Source organism: Neocloeon triangulifer, unplaced genomic scaffold, assembly GCF_031216515.1.
Source record: "Neocloeon triangulifer isolate White Clay Creek 2 clone unplaced genomic scaffold, ASM3121651v1 ptg000006l, whole genome shotgun sequence".
Lineage (NCBI taxonomy): Eukaryota > Metazoa > Arthropoda > Insecta > Ephemeroptera > Baetidae > Neocloeon > Neocloeon triangulifer.
This window is the reverse complement of record NW_026775549.1, coordinates 1,532,439-1,555,572: the sequence shown is the minus strand read 5'-3', so window position 1 is coordinate 1,555,572 and position 23,134 is coordinate 1,532,439. Positions and strand designations below refer to the sequence as shown.

At 37.1% G+C, this 23,134-nt stretch overlaps 1 protein-coding gene across 1 annotated transcript in view; it reads right to left on the bottom strand.

Annotated features, from left to right (window-relative positions):
• The window catches only part of LOC132194278 (E3 ubiquitin-protein ligase TRIM9), a 133,310-nt gene that overhangs the window by 22,682 nt on the left and 87,494 nt on the right, over window positions 1-23,134 (bottom strand). The window contains exon 3 of the mRNA XM_059615449.1: window positions 968-1,063. Within this exon, the coding sequence (XP_059471432.1) occupies window positions 968-1,063 (96 nt within the window). The remainder of the gene's footprint in view (window positions 1-967; window positions 1,064-23,134) is intronic.

Genomic DNA, 23,134 nt, shown 5'->3' with positions numbered 1-23,134 from the left:
CTGCGGAGATGGAAATCTCCAGACATGATTCTATCAAGTGAAATTCGACTAAAAGCTCGAATTAGGCGACCCTCTCAGGCTAATGGAAGCGGCAGCCCCTAGCAGAATCATATTTGGATGGCCTCCTACATCTCAAGTTGGTCCGTAAAAGTAGTAAAGTGTGCCTGTCAGAGACGGACTCCTCGGCATTTTGCTCGCCCGCAACTTTCTCGGTTCAACTCTCTGTGCCAAAACTTTCGCGTGATGATGCAGAGATCTGTATGCAAAAACCGCCGGTGTAATTACGAAGTGCAGAAACTTCCAGGGAATCCATCGTGTGCATTGCAACGTCAGCGGGCGAAGCTCATAAGGAGCAGTAAAACTAGACGCGAAGGCGCAATAAAACGAGAAGGAGCTGCAGTAATTGAATCCGACTAACAATAAGATGGACTGGTAAGTGGTGCTTTTGCGGCTTTGAAGCCACATGCAGCTCTTTGTTGAAAATAAACCAGAAAAATAAACTCATTTAAAGACTTTTATATGGAGAACGGAAAAAACTATGATGTTGATGAGTTTTTGATTTGTTCGCAAAAATCCATACTTGGCGTTTAATACACATAATGTTATGAGATATCTAGTGAAGATTTGAAATTTTTTATTTAGATTCGTTTGCAGAGAATCAGTTTTCTCGAACATTTCATAATTCTAAGTTTAATATTTCCGAACATGCTTTTTTATAAATAATTAAAACCTGCAATTGCATAAAAAAAAATGTAAAAAAATACGAGTTTATGATACGATCGTAAAAAAAAAACACTTTTCCTGCATATAAACTGATAAATTCCATCGTTTTTTTCCTTATAAAAATGAAAGTCGCGTTTGCAGCAGAAGAGTCGTGCCAATATTGCACACAGTGGTGTCCCTGGAGCCTAAAGCGTCGAGGGGACGGCTGGAAAAAAAAAAAGAATAGAAAGGAAGCCCAACTTACTGTCACTTTGTCTGTCAACCCTTTTAGCCTGTGGATGAACTCGGTCGTGCATTTGGCCTTTTCCGACAGCTGCTGCAGGTTCTGTGACAACTCGGTCTGCGAACAAACAGGAAAAAACCGCATTAGGAACAGGGACTTGAGAGAGCAGAAGATACTGCAGTGCGTCTGCAGTTTAATTTGTCTCGAAAGGAGCAGAGAGTCTCTTTCTCCTGCTTTTATAAATGTACTGAGAGCTGGAGATGTTTAACACAAAATTAGGATTTTCGTAGTTACGCCAGTGAGTGCTAGAAGAAGCAGAGATTTAATCGGTGTGCAATTGGAATTAATTAAAACTAGAGAAGAAGCGATTAAGGAAACAATGAAAGAGCTCTCGCAACGCAAACGGCTTCACTCTCGAGTGGAGATCAAGCCGAGAGCAAACGGAAGTGCTAACGTGGCGCACAACCGCGTTAATTAGGCGCGTATTAAGTTATCATAGTTAGCAGACGCATTATTAAATAAGTTGGAGATGCAGACGGAGAAACAGAGAATATCGCCGCCGCCTCCTTCTCTCCTGGCTGCTTTTTAATGAGCGCCAAACTCGTAATGAAACTCTCCCCACAACTTGATACCCCTTGACAAGCACGGGGAGCGAGTACAAGTACACATAATACCCCCGCGTGCTCCAACACCGACGAGTCTGCCGAGCCGAGCCGCGGGCCAGTTTTCCAAGTTTAAGGGATTGTGCACAAAAAGGGGATGCTCTGCGCTCCTTGGCCAGGAGGCGCCGCTTTGAGAATTTGCCATCAACATCTTGAGCAAGAGAGCGAGCGGTTCTAGTTTATCGATTGCCAGAGTCAAGCACCTCATCATAGTCGCTTCATTAAAATAATGTTTGTAAATAAAATAAATGATCAACTTTGAATTCAGCACTTATAATTTTAATGTATCGCCTGAAAGTACAGGAATTTAAATGGTATGAATAAATTATTTCAATGATTTGTTTCTTACACAGTTAGTTGCAAATATTCATTTATGTGTTTTCTGATTCAAAATTCTTTTGCGTAGCATGAAGACAACGGTTATCATCTTTGGAGCGCCATCGTTGCATCCGCAAAGATTGAATGGAGATTGGGGATTAGATTAGTTCTGTTACTATTAACATGAACAATCTATTCACATATAATACTGTAAGAGGCAGCAAACGTAATGTTAATTAATATTTCGTATGCTGCCTCTTGTACTTGTTAAGCAATAGAAGTAAAATATTTATTTTATACTTTATCAACATCACGATTAATATTTCGACAGTTGACCCATTTGAAATAGGTAACAGAATCTATGTCAAAGAAAAATGAATAAATTGTAATTATTATAATTTAAAAAATTTAATTATTAAATAAAATTTTTTTTATAAATTTTTCTTTATTAATAATGATGTGTTGTAAAATATTTTTTTCTCAATATTTTTTAATTTTTTCTTTAATCACAACTTTATTTAAATTGTCAAATATTCCATTTGAATGGGGGAGAGACTTGTGATTAAAAAGCGGTCACCGCGTGTCCGGCACCGCAATGAAAGAGTGTCACTCTTTGGCTGCCCAATCACTCTCCGCCGCCGCCGGACCCTTTCACTTTCGACCGTCGTAATTTTCCAGCGCAACGCTGGTTGCTTTTGCATTGTTCGAAAATAAAAGTCCCTCTCCCGGGGTGCACGGCGGCGGCGGCAACAGGGGCCATTTTAATTCATTTACCCAGCAGCCAGCCCGCGAGCATTTGCATGAGAATGCGATCAATTAAGAGAGAGAAAGAGCAAGTTGCATTCCACTCTCTTTATGCACGCTGCGATAAACATCTTTGGAGGGTAATGCACCACTTTGACTTTAATTCACTCGGTCGGGGGCCGAATTTCGGGGGCGGCTCCCCACTTCAGACGCCGCCACCTGGGGCAAGAGAACGTGGTGCCGCATTAAGGCAAATGACGCGCTAAAAAATCACAGCCCTAACAGCTTTCTCTCTCTCTTCTGCAAGCAAGCAAGAGAAGAGGCACCCCTAGTTGCTATGCAACCCACACGTACACCGGCGAGATATTTCTCGCGCGCGCACTTTTCCTCTTCTGGGGCGAAAAGGTAAATAAGGAATGTCTTCGGGGGCGAGAGTGCACGAGACGTGCACTTACTGCAGAAGTAAAAACACTGCCCTGCTGCAGCAGCTTTAATTTTTTTTTGCTCTGGCCGCCGGAAAAGGAGGGAAAAGTAAGCGCCCGTCTGTCTGCCACGCTTCAAATAATATTATCAGCTCTCGGCGTGAAGAAAGAAAATCCAATCACTGAAGAGCCGAGTCTGGGCAGGAAGAGATATTGGAAAAGTGAGGAGATTTTTGGCTCGGCGTGCACACGGAGGCCGAAAGGCGCAAAAAGAATAATGGGTGGAAAAGTTTCCGCCGCAGACACAAATTCTCTTGCTTTGTTTCCCATGGCTCGAGGTGAAAAGAAAAAGTTTGAAAGTAATGGTGTTTATTCATCCTAAATTATCACATTTTGGACAATTTTATGAGCGGATTTTGTAATTTTCACAAAAAGTTTTGAGCAAATTTATGAAAATTTTGATTGAAAATAATAAGAGGCTTACAAATAGAAAAAGGTGACTAATTACACATGATTTATTCCTCAATATTTAATTTCCAATTTTATTTAAAATTGTAATTGGAACAGTTGCAGGCTATAAAATAATATCGTATTTGTCTACTGACTGTCGAACCAACAAAATCTTGTAAAATATCAGAACAGTCAGAATCAAAAATTCATTATCATTTTTATGATCATTGCTGTTTTTTTTATCGTTTTTTTTATATCATTATTCTAATAAATTTATCCTTGCAACCATTAATGCATATATTTTGTCATTTCTACAAATTCTGCTCAGACGTAACATTTTTTTAAAATGGCATCATACTAAAAAAGGGTATTTTTGAGCATTTCTGAGGGCTTCGTATCCAATCATAATTTAAAAAAAATTAACAAAGCCCTTTTCCCCCTTTTTTTTTGCAATTGTAATAGCGGACAAAATTTGTGATGCCGACACGCAAACAATGCCCGTCCACCCAACAAGGCATGTTATTATGCCGGGAGTCTCCTCTTTTTTTATAAAAGCAAAATACGAGCAAGTTTAGTGTGCACTTCCTGATTTGCGCGTGCCTTTCCCTCTGCGAAAGGGTCAGATTTCCATCATCAGCAGCAGCGAAAGTCCATTATTTGAGTATTAAACCCTTTCCTCTCTCTCTCGGCCGGCAGCTAGCATTGTGCTGATGAGGGTTTGCGTCGGGCCGGCTAATTATAGCGCAAACATGCAAAGAAAGCACGCGGGGCGGACTCCTGCTCCGGAAGAGAGCAACAGTGTTTTGTGAATCGCTCGCGGTCCATCAGGCAGACAAAACGTCAGATTGAAGTAATTAAGCCGGGGCGGAGGGCTTTTTCCTACGCTGGGGCTGCGGAAGGAAATGTCCCACTATTGAAACAAGCCCCGTCAAAAGTTTGAAAGTTTGACGCTGGATGGAATTTCAGAGAGGGCTAATTTCGCAAAGTACACGGAAGAGAGTGAAAATTCGCAGTAATCCGATTTGCGATGGTGAGTTTTAATGTAATCTGGGATCAGAGCCGAGAAAGAGTCAATTTTTTGCATTTTAACTAGCAGAGTTTTGGCGACTTAAGATGAATTAGGAAAAAATTTGACGATTTTTGAAGAAATTTTTACCGATTTCCAGAAAAGTCAAATAATTTCCTGCAATTCTACTAATGGTAAGACTTTTTGAATACATAGTTTGAAAATTTTAAATGTGACTTTTCGTAGCCCTCTTTTAATTTAATTACAGCAAAATTTTTGTTCTTCGCAATTTGAGCTTCTCATCAACTTTAATTAAAAAATATGTTTCTTTTCAATATTAACCAAATTTAGTCTGGATTTTTTATAGTTCAAATTTAATCAACTTGCGTTTAATATTTTTTTGAAGTCAAAGTTTAAGCTTTTAATTGGCATTTCTGCTTAGCCTTAACTGCTTGCTTAATTTATTTTTTTCCATTTTCAGCTGAAGGGCTCTTTTTGGAGAGATTTTAGCAGAGGCGTCTCTTTTACAGGCGGCCATTGGTAATCAAAAGCATATTTTTGCTCCCCGCTGTAATAAAACGCATCAGAGAGGAAAAGAGCGGGTCATTTTCAGCAGTCGCCCCTTCTGGACAGCCGATGATAAAAAATAAAAAAAAAATATATAAGCAGCACATAACAAGCGAGAATACAAAAATACACACACATTTCGATACCATTCCCTGGCTGGACAAAAAACAAAATATACGCACGCCGATAGCGGCACGCTCACTTTTTTTACGATGTTTTTTTCTGCCGAGCTTAATTAACGTTTCATGATATGCGCGCTGCACAAAAAGGGAGCAAGACACCTGGGAATCACTCGGTGGCGGATGACGCTTTGCAGTATCGAGCGAAAATGGCTCGAGTCCCCAAAAGGAAGGGTAAAGGGTTTTTGCTGACGTGAATATGGAAATGGAGAAAATATGAAACTGTTGAGTGCGATTGATACCAGAAACGCTTTCATGTAAATCATGCAGCTTCTTTGATGAACCGTCTTTAAAAAAACTTCAACTTTTTAATTAATTAAGTTAGCGCTTGTAAAATACTTCATAATTAATTGTTGGTAAAATAAAATAGTATAAAAGCAGAATAATAATATATTTTTAATAACCAAAAAAGTGTAAATTATAAATCAAATTAAATTTAAATTATTAAAAATAGAAGAAAATTTTATTAAATATTTTTAAATAGTATTGCTTTTTGTTTCAACAAAAATTAATATTTATCATCTCCTTATTTGATCATTTAGAACTAAAATCACTATCATTTTTAATTATTTGAAATCACAAATTAAATTGTGAAGCAACAAAGAGTTGCTTGACTTGCCTAATGATCTGCTTAATCCTTGAATTAGGACATTTTTCCTTATTAATTTGTGTCTAATGTCATGAATTTTTACCTGTTGCATATTAAAAACATTTAAAGTCAAAATTATCAACAAATAAATAGCAATCAACAAATCTTAGATCTTAAAAGAATACAAAATTAAAAAATGAAGTTGATATTGAAAACAAAATTTTGAAAACTTTTAAAAGCCTTAAAAAGATGATCTGCTATATTTCTGGCTATATACACATTACATAAGTAATGATTTTCAGCGTCAAACGAAAATGGCAGTGCTCTTAAAGGAAGTAAAGGGGTTTCGCTCCAAGGAGAGGAAAATATTAAACTGCAGAGATTGATATCGAAATCGCTCTCACGCACGCTTCAATTTTTGATAAAGCTCCTTATATAGTGCGCGAGGCGAAAAAGCAGCACTTTGCATCTTCCAGGCGTTTCCACCACTATTATTGCGTGAGCGAGTGTATTTGATTTCTGATAAAAAGCTCCAAGATGGAGAGCGACGAGAGAGGGCCCATATTTATTTTTATAGGTGAATCTCTGTGTCTGCCGTCAAAAAGCGCCTTTCCCGCGCGGGAATAGAGAGTGAGAGAGAAAGAAAGTGCCGCCGGTCAAATGTGCCATCATCATCTCTTGCCCACCAACCAGAAACAGAGGAAGGGATGGAGAACTTCTTGCTTCGGGACATTACGCGCCAACATGTGCATCATTATTGCCGTACATTCCACTTTCGCCGAGCCGTTTTTGCGGCGGTTCTTTCTTTTTACGCCGACGATGATGAAAATTTGTCTGACACTGACAGCCTGCAGCGACGAAAATCCGAATTATTGACCCAAAGAAAGGGTTCTTGTTTGTCAATCGATTCCCGAGAATATTTTTCAAAGCATGACTGAGCAAAAAGTGGTGCTTTTCGTGGTCGCATTCCTCCCCAGCAGGGCCAACAATGGCCTGGCGACGTCTCCTTTCTTTTTGTTGCTCAAAAGTTTTTGCAATAAGAGCGACGCGGTGGCAGGAAGGAAAGGGTTCTGTCAGCTATCGCTTTGAGAAAAGGAGCCTTTTTATACCAGCGTTAAACAAAGGGAGTTCATTTATTTCAATATAACATCTATTAGAACAGCCCAAATTGACTGTCGACCTTCTTTTATTTTGAAAAATGTCTTTTCGGTTCCGTCTTTTTTCTAGCTCGGAGGAAGATTTTAGCAGGTTCGCCCCGGCAGATTGACGTTTTTGTTTTGCCATTCGGGAAAGGGAAAAAATTAACTTGTTGGAAAATCCCGTGGGCTTTGCTCGACGCAAAAATAATTTCAAACAAATCTCTCCTGGACCTCATTCTCTTTCCGCCTCACGTCGAGCACGATTTTCAATTTATGCCTTTTTATGTTGGGAACGCGAAAGCAAGTGAGGCTCTTATTCTTTTTTTTTTTGTTCTCTTACAACTTCCGCTCTTTTAACTCGTCTCGCGAAACGTCGCCTCTTTATTGCTTCCCTTTAAACGGCTCGTTGGTATTGCGGGGTGGAGAGGGTGCGTGAAATACACTTGTTCCAAAATAGAAACACCCCAAATGGAAGCACTAAAGTGGCAACATCTCGAGACAAATATCGCGCTAGCTTAGGTGTTGAAATTTTTAGCGACCGACTCAGCAGCTTATTAAGTCGACGAGAAAAAAACTTCCTTTTTTAGCTTGGCAGAGAGGGAGGATTACGTTCTGTTGCGCGATGATGTTTTCAAGATTTGCTTCGCTCGCCTCGGCGAGTTTGCTCCTGTTTCGAAGTTCCCTGGAGAATGTTAAAAGCAGCACCAGAAATTAGTCGCGAGAGATAAAAATTTAATCCATTAGCGCTCTGGAGAAGGCGAAGGACGAGCAGTGCGTGCAGAAGCAATCCAGAAGGTTGAGCGCAGCTCAAGAGATTATTATGACAGGCGCAAATTTCACTCAAGCTTCTACGCAAGGCTTCAGAATAAAATGCATAAAAAAAAAACAACTGAGGGAAAGCCAACTTAAACTTCAAACGTCATATATTATTAAAATTACAAGTAAATTTTGATTGATTCATGGTGAGGTGAGTATAAAGTCAGCTTGTTCCTTGATGTTTCTGTTTATTTTTAAGTCGTTTTATAATAGTAAAAAAACTAAAAAAAAAAACCATCAAGGAAAAGCCGAATTTAAATTCAACTCACCGTGCAAATAAATTTCTTAAAAATCTATTCATAACAATATGACGAGTCTTGTTGTTCAAAAACAAAAAAGGATCCACTGCAGGAAAAATTTTCCTGTATTGCACCTGCACGCAATCCTCTATTTCTCTACCACTCTCATAAATAGCAGAGCCCCTTTTCGGATGCAATTTCAGGGTGGATTTGCAGCTGGAAATGCACCCCATGCGAAGTGACCGCACACTGGCCATGATTTACGAGTTTTATGCACCGGGATGCACCCATAGGTGCACCCCAAGCCGAGCCGGGGGAGCTTAATACTGCGGGCAGATTGTCGTTTTTCATTCCGTGCACCTGTTAATTTTTAATTCCGTTGCATAATTTACCAACGGGCTCGCGTAACCCTTCCCCGTAACAATATTGCACGCCGTTTTCTGAGGAGGGCGTTTGTGCATCTGCCGCATCCTTTGAAAATAATGCCAAGTAGATTCGTAAAAAAAAAAAAATAAAAAAAAATTATAACATGAATAATTTTAAAATTTCCTTTAACAATTGCAAAATTGTTGTAAATAATTTTAAAAAATTCATAAACTACTTTTGAAACTTGTTGATTTATTTTTGTTTTTCCCTCCATCTTCTGGTCAACTTTTTTACATTTAAAATTAATACTGATTTTATTTGAAATTAAAAAAGTATGGTACAAATAAAACTACTTTATGTTATGCAATATGAATATTTTGTTTAAAAAGTGATAAAAAGCAGACTGAAATCTATATAAATCGTGACGAGTTAGCAGCTCATAAACTTTATACTGCCTCACAATCAGTTAAGCGGAGCATCATCAGTGCGAACCATAAAATATTTTATTCCACAACTCGCCATGTTTTTATAGCGCTCAAATTCGTCCCGAAAATAAATTAAGAGTCACCTCTCCCTCTCTTGAGGAAAACGGCCGTGTCGGAAAAGGAGTAATTTCACAGACGACTGTGCTGCGAGTCCCCAAACGCAGGAAAGCGCATTTGATCAGGAAATTTTTCCATTTCCGTCGCGAGGTCAGAGAGAACAAGCTGACAAGCTCTTGACGCGCACGTTCCGGCCAGAACAAAATCCTCTCTCGGCAACCCTCTCTGATTTCAGGAGTCTTTTGAGTGCCATTTTCAAAATTGAATTCCTGCCCGCGGCGGGCATCGGGATTCACTCCAAGTGTGAGCGAAAACCGAACCATAATCAACTTAAACTCCCTACCGAACTGAGGAAAAAAAATTCCACGCAAAATTGCGTTTTCCCGACCGGGACGCGCAATTTTCCGACTTTCCCCTCGCGCATTTTTACAAAAGCACCCCACGTGTATATGTATAATTCCGAGTTATGGCAGCGACAAAAACGGTGATAGTGGAAAGAATTGCGGTTTCGGCGTTGGGGGAGCCAAAATTGAGAGCTGAAATTTCTGCACTGGTGCAAATATGACGAGGTGCAGCCGAGGAAAATTTATTGCCGCTCGTCTGAGCGAGTGTGTATAATACTTTTAGTGCTATGTGTGTGTGTCGGGTCTGCAAAGGGCTTAATGTAATATCGCGCCACACATGCAAGCGAGTGAATTTTATTTAATAAACACATCGTGGCTTAATGGAGGTTTCATTGAACGCTCTCTGTGCACGTTGATAAAAATGCATGCCTTATCGATTTCCAGCGCCCTTTGGACGGGGAAGGTAGGAAAAGGGAAACAGTTTTCTCTACAACTTTAATATTGTCAAATCACACAGCTATATTTGTATACCTTACTAAAAGCTTACAAAGAAATAAATTTATTATTGCTTTAAATAATAAAGTATATTAAAATTAATTTGAAGAGTATCTAAATTTTTTAATAAAATTTTTATAATTACAATAATTTTTTTTTACATTTTTTAGGTACTTTGATTTTATTTATAATTATCAAAGACCAAAATGTGATATTATTTGATTATTAAAATTTTTTATTATAAACTATTGATCCATTCAAGTACAATAACATGGATTTTTAGAGATTGAAAATATTTCTCCCATCAGGATAACTCAATCATGTCATTGAATTATTACTAAGGAATCAAGTAAGCCAAACGCAGAATTTCTAAGCAAGGTTCAAAATAATTTGCAAATCTCAACTTGTCCTAAAATTTTTAATAGAATAAACGTGTACATAATTGTGGTTATTGACAGAATTGAATAAAACAAAGAGAATACACGAACCAAGAAAACAGTTGATGTGTATATTTTTAAATTAATTTAATTTTTTTCAATACTTCAATAAATTAAAACTAAAAAATGTTTCATTATAAGTAAATTTTAGTAAGCGAAATTTAGTGAGTCAGAAAATTTTCAGAATGATTATGCACAATTTTCATATTTTTTAAAAAGAGAAAATTTTCCATCACCAATAATTTAAGTGGAAATGAAGATTCGGGCTTTTCCTCGTTGCACCTCCCCCAATCAATCTGTCTTTAGCTAGCTCATTCTTGTATTAGTCAGCGAGCAGCGCGTTTGCTCATGAAATAGGTTGGTACTTGAATTTGTTAGTTTTAAGATTTTTATTTTTATGTTAAAATGTGGTTTTAAATTTTGCTGATTTTTTGTATTTTTTCTTGCTCATGAAATAGGGTCGCAGACCGTGACCGAAACTGGTAGAGCCGTTTGTTTTTGAATAAAAAACAATTTTTTGCAACGAGGAAAAGCCCGAATCTTCATTTCCATGATCATCTCCTCGAGTGTCAACTTCTTCAAACAAATAATTTAAGTTCCGTGTATTCCTCAGACTGCATTATTGAAAATTGAATTCCACATTTCAAATTATTATTTTTTTTTCAATTTTCACAGTCCTTAACATTCCAGCACCAATTATTCAATAATCCGAACAGGAAACCTGATACTCGAGTGAAAAAATAATAAACGAGCCCCTCGAAATTTCAGTCCGCAAATTTCCTGCGTACTCGCGCTGCACATTATTGCCGGTATCAAAACATTGCGAGCTCTCGAGCAGGGTTCGCAGGATCAAATTGCCGAGGGGCCTCTTTCTCCAGCTCGACTTTGGCTGGCGGGACTTGTACCACGAGGCAAAAGTTATGGCACCGCTCCTCGACACCCTCGTCTCTCTGCACTTACTTTCTTTCCCCGCCGCCGCGTTTTGTTTGGGAAACGTGCGCCATAACAAAGCGCAAATTGGACTTGGCTGCAGACTTCAAACGAGAGAAAGAGAACAGGGTGACAAAAACTTTGCCCTCCATTTATTTTTCCAGAAAATTTTCCAAAAAAAAAGTTGTTCAGAGGAATTTTAACGACCTTTGGAGTCAAAATAAAAAATATAGATTTTCTACTGGGGGAGCGACAAGAAGGGTTGCTTGCTGGAATTCTGAGCACTGCTTGATTACCATAAGAATTTTCGCATCAAATTTATGAACGGGCCGATAACAATCTGCTTTTAAATTCATACTTTATGTTCATGGAAATTTTATCCGAGCGCGTTTCGCATGCGACTTTACGGCCGTACATAAATTGTCGACAAAAGTCCGTACTTAATTAGCTGCGAGTGGAAAAATCGATATTTACGATCTGTACGGTGAAAAAAACGGCTGAAAGGATTGGAAGAATTATTTCGCCGAGTCATGCATGTTGCAAAGAAACTCGATGCGGTCATGTAAAGTACTCGCAATAATAATACACCGGCGGCTCCCAACTTTCTTTCTTTGCATTAAAAATTGTATTAAGCCGGAGAGTTGCAGTCATAAATTACAAGCCATAAATTAAATTCCCGCGACGTGTGCGTCCCCCTTGGAATGCAGCTCTGTGCTGACGAGGAAGGAGCAAATTTGATTTATGGCCGCAAAGAAAGAGAAGCAAAGAGTTGGCGGGGAAATATACATTCTTATGCAGGAGACGTGTCTGGGCTGCAACCGAGGGAATTCTCCTCTGCCCAAAGGTCAACAAACTCTTCAAATAGTGGCCACCTGTCCGTCACACGTTCCACCCTCGTGCGGCACTTAGCTAAATAATGGCGTCGATTGGTGCCAACAATTCGCCGTGTCACCGTTTGACACTTTGTTTGCGACTGTCAACCACTGTTAGCCTTTCCTTTTGAATTTGTGCGCGTTATTATTATTCATAGTTGCGTCAATTGTCTGTCAAAAGCCGCATATTTTAATAATAAATTAGCATTATGATTTTCATAATGAGACACGTGTCAAAATTTCTGTCTCAAATATAAGAAGAAATTTTGAATTAAAATAGTCACACAAACGTAAACAATTGAATGAAATATTTATAATTCATTGGAAGCCAAATTTTTACTCAGAATTAAAATTATTTTAAAATTTCAAGACAATATAAACATTTTTGATGGAATTTTTACTTCAGTAATGATTAAATTTCTCTCTATGAATTTTCTTATTTTTTTTTCTATAGAGAGGAAACAAAAAATAAATGTTCAAAGAGCTTGACAGGTCGTCCATTCATATTGGAATTTTAACAAAACGATTCGCCGTGTGCCGGCGAACATGGTGCTTCGTTGTTATGCTGTGTGGCGGTCAAAGGGTCATGCATGCGCTGCATGACGTGAATCGATAAATTACACAATTAGCTTTCATTCCATTATTATAATTTGACGCGTGTACATAAAAGGAAAGCAGCAGTCTCTAAATCATCGCATAGTGTACTTTGCACTGCATTTTATCTGCTGCATGCTAATGCCCGTAATAATGCTCTAAGCGATAAAAAGCCGGAATTTTAAATGCGCGCCATCAAATGAATTTAATGGAGGGACGAAAATACGTCCTCGGAATTTATATCTCTCTGTTTCGATTGAGGTCGGACGGACGGATTGGAAACGGAGTAAAAATTGAAATATGACCGTCTATTTATGGGACGAGCGAAGAGATAAAAGTATTACCCGGACATTTTTGTGGCTCGGAAAAAGTTCATATAAACGATGATCCGAATGAACTCTTCTCACTCAGTCAGAAGTTTACATCTGAGAACTTGGACTATTTCTGTGCCAAATGCTGCTGGCAATGTTTGCTCAAGCATGCAGATATGTTTCAATAATCTTCAATAGAATTCGCTGTTATTGGATTCCTCAGCATCATTCCACCGTCTAACAATGCGAACAAAATCATTTTCAATAAAATTCATTCTACAAAGGTTAATACTTGAAAATACTCTCAAATAATTTTTAGATTCAATCAACATAATTCTTCTTTATCTATTAAGAGATGAATATATTTCTTAATTGCAAAATTTACAAAAAGTTTTGTAAAACTGTAATATGATTTTTAAAAAATCATTTTTTACACATTTTGTTTTTGCATTTCCAGGGAATTTTAAAGCTATCCAAGTTATCAATATAGGGAAAATTAGTTGGGACACAAAGATCTTTAGTTCAGGACCTGTGATTTTGAAATATTCATAAGGCCGTGAGCGCAACTCGCCGAAAATGCTTTCATGTATAGCTTCTGATAAAATTCCTTAATAAAAGTAGCACTTTTTTCTTTTCACTTGTTATAGGCGTGATAAACTTTCTTTAATTTTGTTAGCATCATCTATCATTTTAATGTAAAATACGTCATTAGATAATCAAATAGATATAATTATCAGAAAGGAGTAATCAATAATCAGCAAAATGAAGCTGAACATTTACAATTCGCATTGAACAATTAATATTTGCATCTCTACTCTCCAGAATCCTGTTTGAACTTGATCTTACTTATTTTTAGTTAAATTTAAATACTATAATTTAGTGCTTGTAAAATGCTTTATTTTAGAATTGAATTCATTGTTAGTAAAAAAAATAAAAAATAAATTTTAATATATGATTTTTATCATTAAATAATAATATGAATTTTATTATTATGGCAAAATATAAACAGAAACTACAGCATTTAAATACTTTTTTTTAAATTACAACAATTGATATATATATTTTTTTTAGCAAATTTATAATTTTTTTGTTTAGCAAAAATAAAAATTTGAATAGACTTGTAAACAAAGGCTGCGCATCCCAAAATTATGTTGGTACACGGCTGCCGTCAGAGCCATGGGGCCTTATGGCTCGGGCGGAAGACATCTTTTTTTTGGCCAACATAATAGAGCTGATGCGCGGCCTTTGCTTCTTGTAAATAAGAAAGGATTTGTTTCTTATTTAAATTTAATAATTTTTCTTCAAAGATTTCCTGGAAACTTTAAAATTAGCAACAGGAAAATTAGAATCACAAAAATGTTTGGCTCGAGACTTCCCGTGATTGTGAAATATTTGTAAAGCATAACTTAGGAGCAAAATAAATAATATAATAATGACCTGAACTTCAATCCAAACTCGTTGTGATTTTCAAAGATTTTCAAATCATAATTTCAGATGAAAAAGCAAGCACGGCAAGATTTTGGATTCATCAAATGAACTGCCCGGAAAATATTTCAAGACAACCATTTTTTTTCGCCTGACGAGCCCTGCCGGCAGTTTAAAAAAGGAGGCTTCACGCATCAGCTGCATCTATCTCTCCACTTCTTTTATTCCCTTTTCTCATTTCATCTCTGCAGCAAAAATGTTTTCTTTAGTCTCATCCCCCGCCAGTATAACTGGCGCTGTGAAGGGCATAAAAATACGCACACTATGTATATATAAATTCGGAGCCTTTTCGAGGCAGATTCGGCGCAGCGGTGATTGATCGCCTACAAATGTTTTTAACGCGCCTTCGCTCTCGTTTTAGTCCGACTGACTGACTGACGACGAGAGTTTTCTTTCTCTCGTGCAAAGCACAACATACAACTCGTCTGTCTTTGAACTCAGAAACTTTGGGCGAAATGCAAACACGAAATTTGTCAGAAGTGCTTCCTGCTTTCGTTAAATGCACGCCTCCCCGGGGACCTTTGGCTCCAATTTGTAGTAAAATGGGTTGTTCCGACTCTGCTGGAGAGAAATATCATTTTTCGCCGATGGAGTTGTTATTTTTTACTGCGAGTAATTCAGAGTAACAGCTGCGACGTGCCGAGAAAAACAATGAATGAAACGCGAGATAATGTTAATGTCGGAGAGACACGAGAAGCCGAGGAGCAAAAAAAAAGGGTCCGTGTGATTTCGGCTGTCAAACATCAGCCGCGTCGATTCCGCAGATGGCCACTCGCTTCAGGCAGACGGCAGCGCAGGTCAGATGATTTGGGGCAATTTGAGACGAATCGTGCAAAAAAGCACCAAATTTTGGCAGACACAAAGAACAGATTGGAAATTCAAATCTTGCAATGTAAGAAAACAAAAAAACTTCAGTAAAAATAAAAAAAAATGCAACCAGATAATTATCTCAGTAACTCAAAAAAATTTGTTTGTCCAACATTCAAGATTTTTTTATATCGTCATGTTTAACAGAGATACTGTGAAATAAAATTCCATAATAGGTTTTTTTTAAAATTAAAATGTAAATTTTTAAAATTAATTTTTTCTGGGCAAAAGTAACGGAATTTTATTTTTATTGCGATATTTTCAAGTATTTTTATTATTCCATTTTGATAAATTTATAATGTAATATCAGTAATAATTTATGTAATATTAAATGAAATTTGTTTTAAACAGCTGCACTATTATTTATTTGACTTTATTGATTATTCACTTTTTTTAGTGTTCTTCTAACTTTTATTTTTGATTTCCCATCACAATTCTCTCTCACTCCATTTGGTGCATTTGCCTCACCGTCTTCGGAAGCCAAGAAGCACTTTTGGTCAGCAACGCCGTCGACACGGACCATTAAAGAGGACGATGCACTTTCATGCGGTGCAGTCTGGCGACAATTGGTTGAGCTCAGGGGGAGCGAACCGTTTTGTTTTTATTGTTCTTCCAGCAGCCGAGCAAAAATAATACTGCGGCCGCGCGTGTTATAATAATTTCAGGCGGCTGCTTTCTTTGCTTTTTCCTTTCGTGTGCGAAAGAGCGGAATGGAAAAAAGCCGAGGGCGTTGTGGAGAATTAGTGCCAGGCTTGTGATTTGCGTTAAAAATTAAAAAAAGCGGCAAAATAATAATTGCCTTGAAAACTGCACGCTTCGAAACAGCAACTCTTCCTCTCTAAAAATTTTGTATTTTTATTTAATCCGCCCTTAATTGGATGGTCTCATGGTCTGTTCAGGATCAAGAAAGTTTTTCCACGATTAAAAAAAACACCCCTTTTTAACAAGCATGCAAATTAGCACGCCAGACGCTTTCTCACGGCAATTTAATTGTGAAATTATTTATGTAATGAAGATTAATTCAAGTGGCCTCGTCGAGCTAGTTAGTCATACCATTTAGTTATTATTTTCACACGCAATGTGTGAATTTGTGGACAGGCCATGTGTCTCCACTCAAAGAACGTGCATTTTACTTCGCAGTCCCCTGCGAAAGGCGCGTAAGTGCCGCTCATTAGGCCTCATTAATCTACATTATACAAGGGTATGAAATAATTCGTAGCATTAATGCACCGACGAGTTTTCCCTCGACGTGTGTTCTCTGCTGGATATTTAGTGCGGCCGGACTTTGTTCTTCGCCCCCCATGGGACACTCCTGGGGGACAAAGTTAATGGCCAAAACCATGCGAAATAACATTACCTGACGTTCCGGGAGGTAATTAAATAATTACATGCCCAACTTTTTCAGGAACAGGGCGTAATTTTTTAATCAAAATTCATTTTAATAGAAGAAAATAAAATATATTAATAAGTTCAACTATAATTTTTAGCCTTTCTGCTTGAAAGTTGAATTAAAATATTTTGAAAGGATCCAAAATACATTATCAAACCTTGTTCAAATTCATTTACACAGAGGCCACAAAGTCATCATGAAAGGATGCTTTATTTCTCAGCGTTTTGAACTTTTAGATCAAATATAATATTATTTAAATTAATTCATCAATCTGCTTGAAATTTTACATCTTAATTAAAAATAAAATCAACAATTGAAACTCTTAATTTTAAATTTTGATTTAAAAGTTTTTAAAAATATCTCAAAATTTATATCCACATTTTTTTTTTTGCTTTCTTATTTTCAGAAGCAACAACTTAAACAACTAGTTTTCATGTCGAGCCAAGTTCAACTGCTTCAAACTAATCCAAAAACGAAACTCTCAGGTCGTTTGATGTTAAAAGCCACAAAAGCGGCTTGTTAATCCACGCAATGAGCCCAAGAAGTGTACACACAAATTCCGTCAAATGTGGGCCACCATGGCGAGCAGTAAAAGCAGGTCTTATCATTCAATTCCTCTATGCGGTAAATCCCCGAGAAGTCTTAAAGAAGCAGTAAAACGCGGCAGTAAAACCTGCTGGCGAGAGTGAGACATCAAAAGGGGCCAATTATTCACGAAATTTGGACGACTAATCTTGCTGGCGACGAGAGTTTTACCGCCCAGTGGAGTAATTGAGGTCTCTCTCATATTTCCGTGAATGCACCTGCCGTCGAACTCGAATAAGGCGCCAGATTAACTTCCTAATGAAAGAAGCCGCAGGAGCTTTGCTGCACTTGGATCCGGCCCAAAAAGTAACATGTGTTTTGGAGTCGGACGAGAGGAACGTCTTATCTGGGGGAGAAAGTGGAAAGGACCATCCCTCTGCACGTCAGATTGATAAGGCAAGATTTTTTTATCGGAAGAACCTTGGGGCTCGTGAAAAAATGGACCGTGGAGGAAATTCCGAGCAGCAAAACCTCGTTACAATAAATAATTTGCTGCAGTCAGCTCGAGCGGCCCGAATTTTTCTTCGAGATAAACGATCCGCAGGGATTGGTCGGAGCTTTTACAACCCAATTTTTTATTCATGGTTTTAGTACCAGCGTTAAGGAACATAGAGACTGATTAAAATTAAAATAGGAATGAGGGATATTTGAAGGAAAATCGAACTTCCTAAAATCCAGTCTGATTACGTATGTGTTTGAAATAAAATTATAATTATGTTTCATAAAACTATTTTACAAAAAAATACTATTAGAATAAAATTCAGTGCAAGGTCCTTTGGAAAACATTCTGCAAGAAAGGAACTTCAAGCAAAAAGTTAACTCAGTTTATTTTCCTCTCCCATCATGCTGCGCCGCATGGTTTAAAATAGAAGTTTCCAGGACTCACTCTGTGCAAGTTCTTCACACTGAAGGGGAGTGCGCAGTTTTTTATTTTTTTGTTAGAAATAGTTTCCGTTCTTTCATCTAAATTTCAAAAAGCAGTCATTCATTAATTATTCGCTCTCAACGGCTTGCAATTCCGATTCTGAGGAATGCTTGTGTTTCCACCCTTTGAAGAGAAGAAAAGTGGCGTTGCAGCAATTTTAATAAAAGCAGCACCAACTCGAGCAAAAGTAGCGGCACTCGTTTTATATAAATTTTTTCATTTCGCGTCCGATGTGAGAGAGAGCGCGCGTTTTTAATCATTTTTTAATCAGCGCCTGCGAAACAAAACGAGAGAGGAATTAGTGTGTACACACCGCGCTGTCAAAGAAAAGGAATTTTTGATGAGGCCGGGGAATGATAATAATAATTGCGAAAGCCGCTTTGCTCTCCGTTGTCAGCCAATTTGCGCGGAACGAGACGGAATAATTGTCATCCGGCGTTGGTGTTTTTGACGAATTATACACGAGAGATGCTGCAGCGTCTCGACGCATTATGGTAATTATCAACAAACCTCCCTCGAACGAGAGAAAGAGCTTTAATTCTCGTAAATTTTTAAGTAGCCGTGTCGTGGTGAGAGGAGGGGCATTAATTCGTTCTCCGCGCTCTCAATCTGCTCAGCGGCTGCGAAAGCAAAGCGCAAAAACCGCACACGTCGCTAAGAGGAAAACAACTTTGCTCTTGTGAAGCTTCGAATTAGAACAAGAGCAAAAGCATCAAATATTTATAGGTGGGTGGATTTAGGAATCAAAAGATTATGTATCAGGGCTTAAAATAAGAATATGTGTTGTTAATTTTTTTTTTGTGTTTTTTGTAATTTTGTGTGTTTAGAGTTGTGTTTGCGTTATAGTTAATTTTTTCCAGTCTTCCTTTTAATTTACAAAAAGAAACTTGACGTGAATTCAGACACTGAGCGAGAAAAATTTATTAACTTTGAAATGGAAATCTTTAATTAAGATTTCCAATTACAAGTTGAAATTTTGACTTTTTAAGGAAAATTTACGTTTATGTAGAAATTAAAAAATCTGAGGATTCATATCTTATCACCTATGTCATTGAAGACAATATTGAAAAGGATTGAATTTTTTATTTTCTTTAAAGTAAATTAAAATATTATTACATTTAAGAAAGCATTCCTTTGATAAACCAATCAAAATAATTCTAAAGGACATACCAAATAAATTGATTTTGCAACTTGCAAAATATTATATTATCATATTTAAATAATATTTGTTCAATTACTTAACTTCATTAATCATTTAAAATATTATTTCTGTATTTTGTGTATTATGAAATTCAGCACATGGTATTCCGTTAAAAATATTTCTTTCTAAACTATACAACACTTTGATGACGTTGCTGTTTAATTTTAATTATTAATTTTGACTAATTTTATATAAAACCTTTTTACAACTACAGATCATTTAAAAATAGTAAGGGATAAAAATGAAATATTGTAAATTAAAAAAATGTCAAATAATTTTAATACAATAATAAAAAAAATAATAATGATGCAATGGATTATTATGTAATTAGTGTAAGAATTATTGAAACAAAATTTTATATAAGTAAATTTTAAATGCTATTATTTAGGTTTGAAATTTATTAATTTAATATATTTTTTTATGCGAGATCTGCAGATATAAAAATAATACAAATTGCAATGATTTAAAAGTAATTTCCCCCCGTCTAATGCGAGAAAAAAATTCATTACTAAAGTGGAAAAGGGAACCTCCATAATAACCATTTAGGCACCGCTTTAATCTTCTTTGAATTTCTTTTACTTTTTCATTGGAATGCGGCCGGCGCGATATCAAAGCGGCGTTCGCAATCTAGCTGTCGGCGGAAAATCGTTCTCCAAGGGAAGCGCTTGCTGCAGTTACATCGGTGTTCAACCAATAATCGAGCCATTTCCACTCTTCATGGAAAACGATCGAGGGTGTCGAGCGAGTAACCCACGCTTTTTAATGAAATTCACGGCGAACGCCATAAATAAATATCGCCCGCTCGCAGCACCGGGGGTGCATTTTTGCCCCACGCATTCCCTCGCAGAGGGGGCGAGCCAGCGATCCAACGCACGGTGGCAATATATTGATTAATTGGTCCGCCACAGCCGCACACGAGCCGCAAGAAAGGAAATAATTACGCAGATTGCTCGACGTTGAATTCGAAACGCAAGCAAAGGGAGAGACGATTATAATGAGGAAAAAAAATACCTCAGCTTTTGAATTTCTTCTTCTTTTTAACTCTGACTAAAATTACACATAAAAATGCTTCGGTGCAATTTTGAACGAATTATTTTTCTTTCCGTCTGCGCGAAATTTTGCTGCATTGTGCTCTCTAATTAGCGGCACTCACGTTCATTAACGCTGTTCTGGCCGCGTTGAATGGAGCGCAGACAGAGTTGCGACAATAATACCCTCTCGAAACATTATGTTGTGTTCGGCATCGCTCACCGCAGTGTCTCGCCGTAAGTAACTAACTCGTCGCCGCCGCTCGATGGGGTATTTACCTGCTGGCACCGAGTTGCGAATTCACCAGAGTGGAGAACACAGAGTCATTGTGCGCGAAATTTGTACATAGTTTGTGTATAAATCGTTGTGAGTGAGAGATGATGGAAGTGGTATGCGAAATAATACGCTCACGTACTTTACCGCACTATGTGTAATCAAGTGCAGATCTGCCACTCAATTATACAATTCTGCCAACTCACAATCAGTTGTTTGAACTGTATTCTAGTAATTTTAACACATATATAATACATGACATTTTTAAAGAAACAATTATTTTAAAATTTATTAAATTTTTTAATTACTTATTTTAAATAATAAAATGTTTCATTATTTTTTACTTATGCGATTTATGCCAGTAACTTTTCAGTTTAAATTTGAGCGTTCAACAAATTTTTTGAAGCAGGAAATTAATTTATGTCCATGTAAAAAAAATATTAAGGACTCGACACGAAATGGATGGGAAAGGTCTATGATGTTAATATTGATTCGAAGGAAATCAGTTGGTTTTTTTCTTTAAATTCCTAGACGATATAATAATATATTTAATAATTTTAATGATTACTGAAACTCTGATATTGATACTAAATTATGAAATAAATTGATGTGAATTCTTCTAGGAATAAGATAAAATTTATATGATTGACACAAATGTGAAACTTGTAAATATTTTGGTATCAATTATCGCCAATTTAAAATTATTAAGTTAATGTTCTTCCGCCTATTTCCAAGTAAAATTTTAAGTTGATTTTTATTTTTTAATATAATCTCCTCTTTGTTGCTGCACAATTTAATAAAAAAACTGTGGCTATACATATGAAAATGATATGACAGTCATGCTTTTTCAGAAATCTTTCCCTCAGCGCTCTACTCTAGAACTTTATAATAAAGAGATTCGGAAAAAAAAGATTTGCCCTATCTTTATGTCAAAAATCAATATTAGGCGTTTCTTCAAAAACAGATGTATCAAACTTAATTAATTATTTTAAACTGAAAACTTTACTTTTCCTTGTACAAATTAAATAATTCATATTTCTATACAAATGCGATGAAAAATAAGAAAATTTAAGTGTAATTAAACAAAACCTGCAAGCTCAGTTATTGTTTCTATCTATGAATTGTTTCCGTCTACTGAATAATCTCTTCAAAACGCAAACGTAAAATATCTTTGATGCACTCACCGGTTGGAAGGAAACAAACCGTAAACAAATCAAAGCAGCATTGTCGAGGGGTGTTCGTTTGTTAACATACCTGAAACAAAAGATGATTGATTTAGATTGATGTTGATGGGCACGGCGAGTGTTTCTCGTGCGGATTTACGAGCCCACGATCCCAAATGCACCGCTCAGCAGCAGTTTAGCCGCAGTAAATTATCTCGCGTCGTAAAAGCGTTTGGCCCAAACGGCCCGACGGGACACGCTGAAATTGCCAAAATGGCACCGGATGCAGCTCGCTGCAATTTTATCGAGTTTATTGAGCGAGTCTTATCATCCCTCTCGTTATAATTACACACAGGGAGTCTCTCTCGTTTCGGTGTCGTAAAGGGGGAACAAAGCCATCAACAGCAGAGAGAGATACCTGCTCCTTAACTTCAGATATACCTTTCTCTTTGTGCGGGGGGATAATAATTACAAGGGATGTAGATCGCTGAGGAGAGGTTTTGCCGCTTTGTCATTTGTCGTGGGCGAATCCTTCAAAAACACCAGCAACACCTTATCTCGCACCGCAAAACACGAATTGGCGCCGGGCTTATTTGGCCTGCAAACTTGCTAATCCGCACTCTCTGTTTGTACCGCTCGGGTCCGCCGCCGCCGACTGCTGTGATTACTCTGTGTTTTTGCTGAGAGAGCCGTAGATGAACGCAATTTGCTTCGCGAGCTGCTGATTTCGACACATTTAATTCAGCGAATTCAGCAGAACGGCAAATTAGGGACGGCCGGATTAATGCGATACAAAATGTAGCAGAGCGTAATATAAATCATCAGATCAAAATTTCCATTCAACACGTTTTCTTAACAGATGCCAAAATTATTTAATGATATTTAGAGGAAAGGAAATTTTTAAATATAAGTAAAAATTTAAGTGATATTTTTGAAAGATGAGATTTAAAAAAAAAATGGCAAACGATGAGATGGGATAAAAGTAAGGGGCTTTACTGTTTAAAAATTGTTATTCTTAAAAAAGACGACTCTTCGAGTTTCAGATTCTGAAAAGATTAAAGATTATGGTCTATTGCATAATTATAATATCTCGATGCCCATCCAGAAGATTTTAATATTTTGATAAGTAGCCCATGAATTTTAGTTTCTAATAAAATAATTAAAAAGTTCCACTTTGGAGCCACTTTTAATTTTTTATGCAAATATTTAGAATTTTAGTTTCTTTCCCTGTATTTTCTTTTCTTGCAA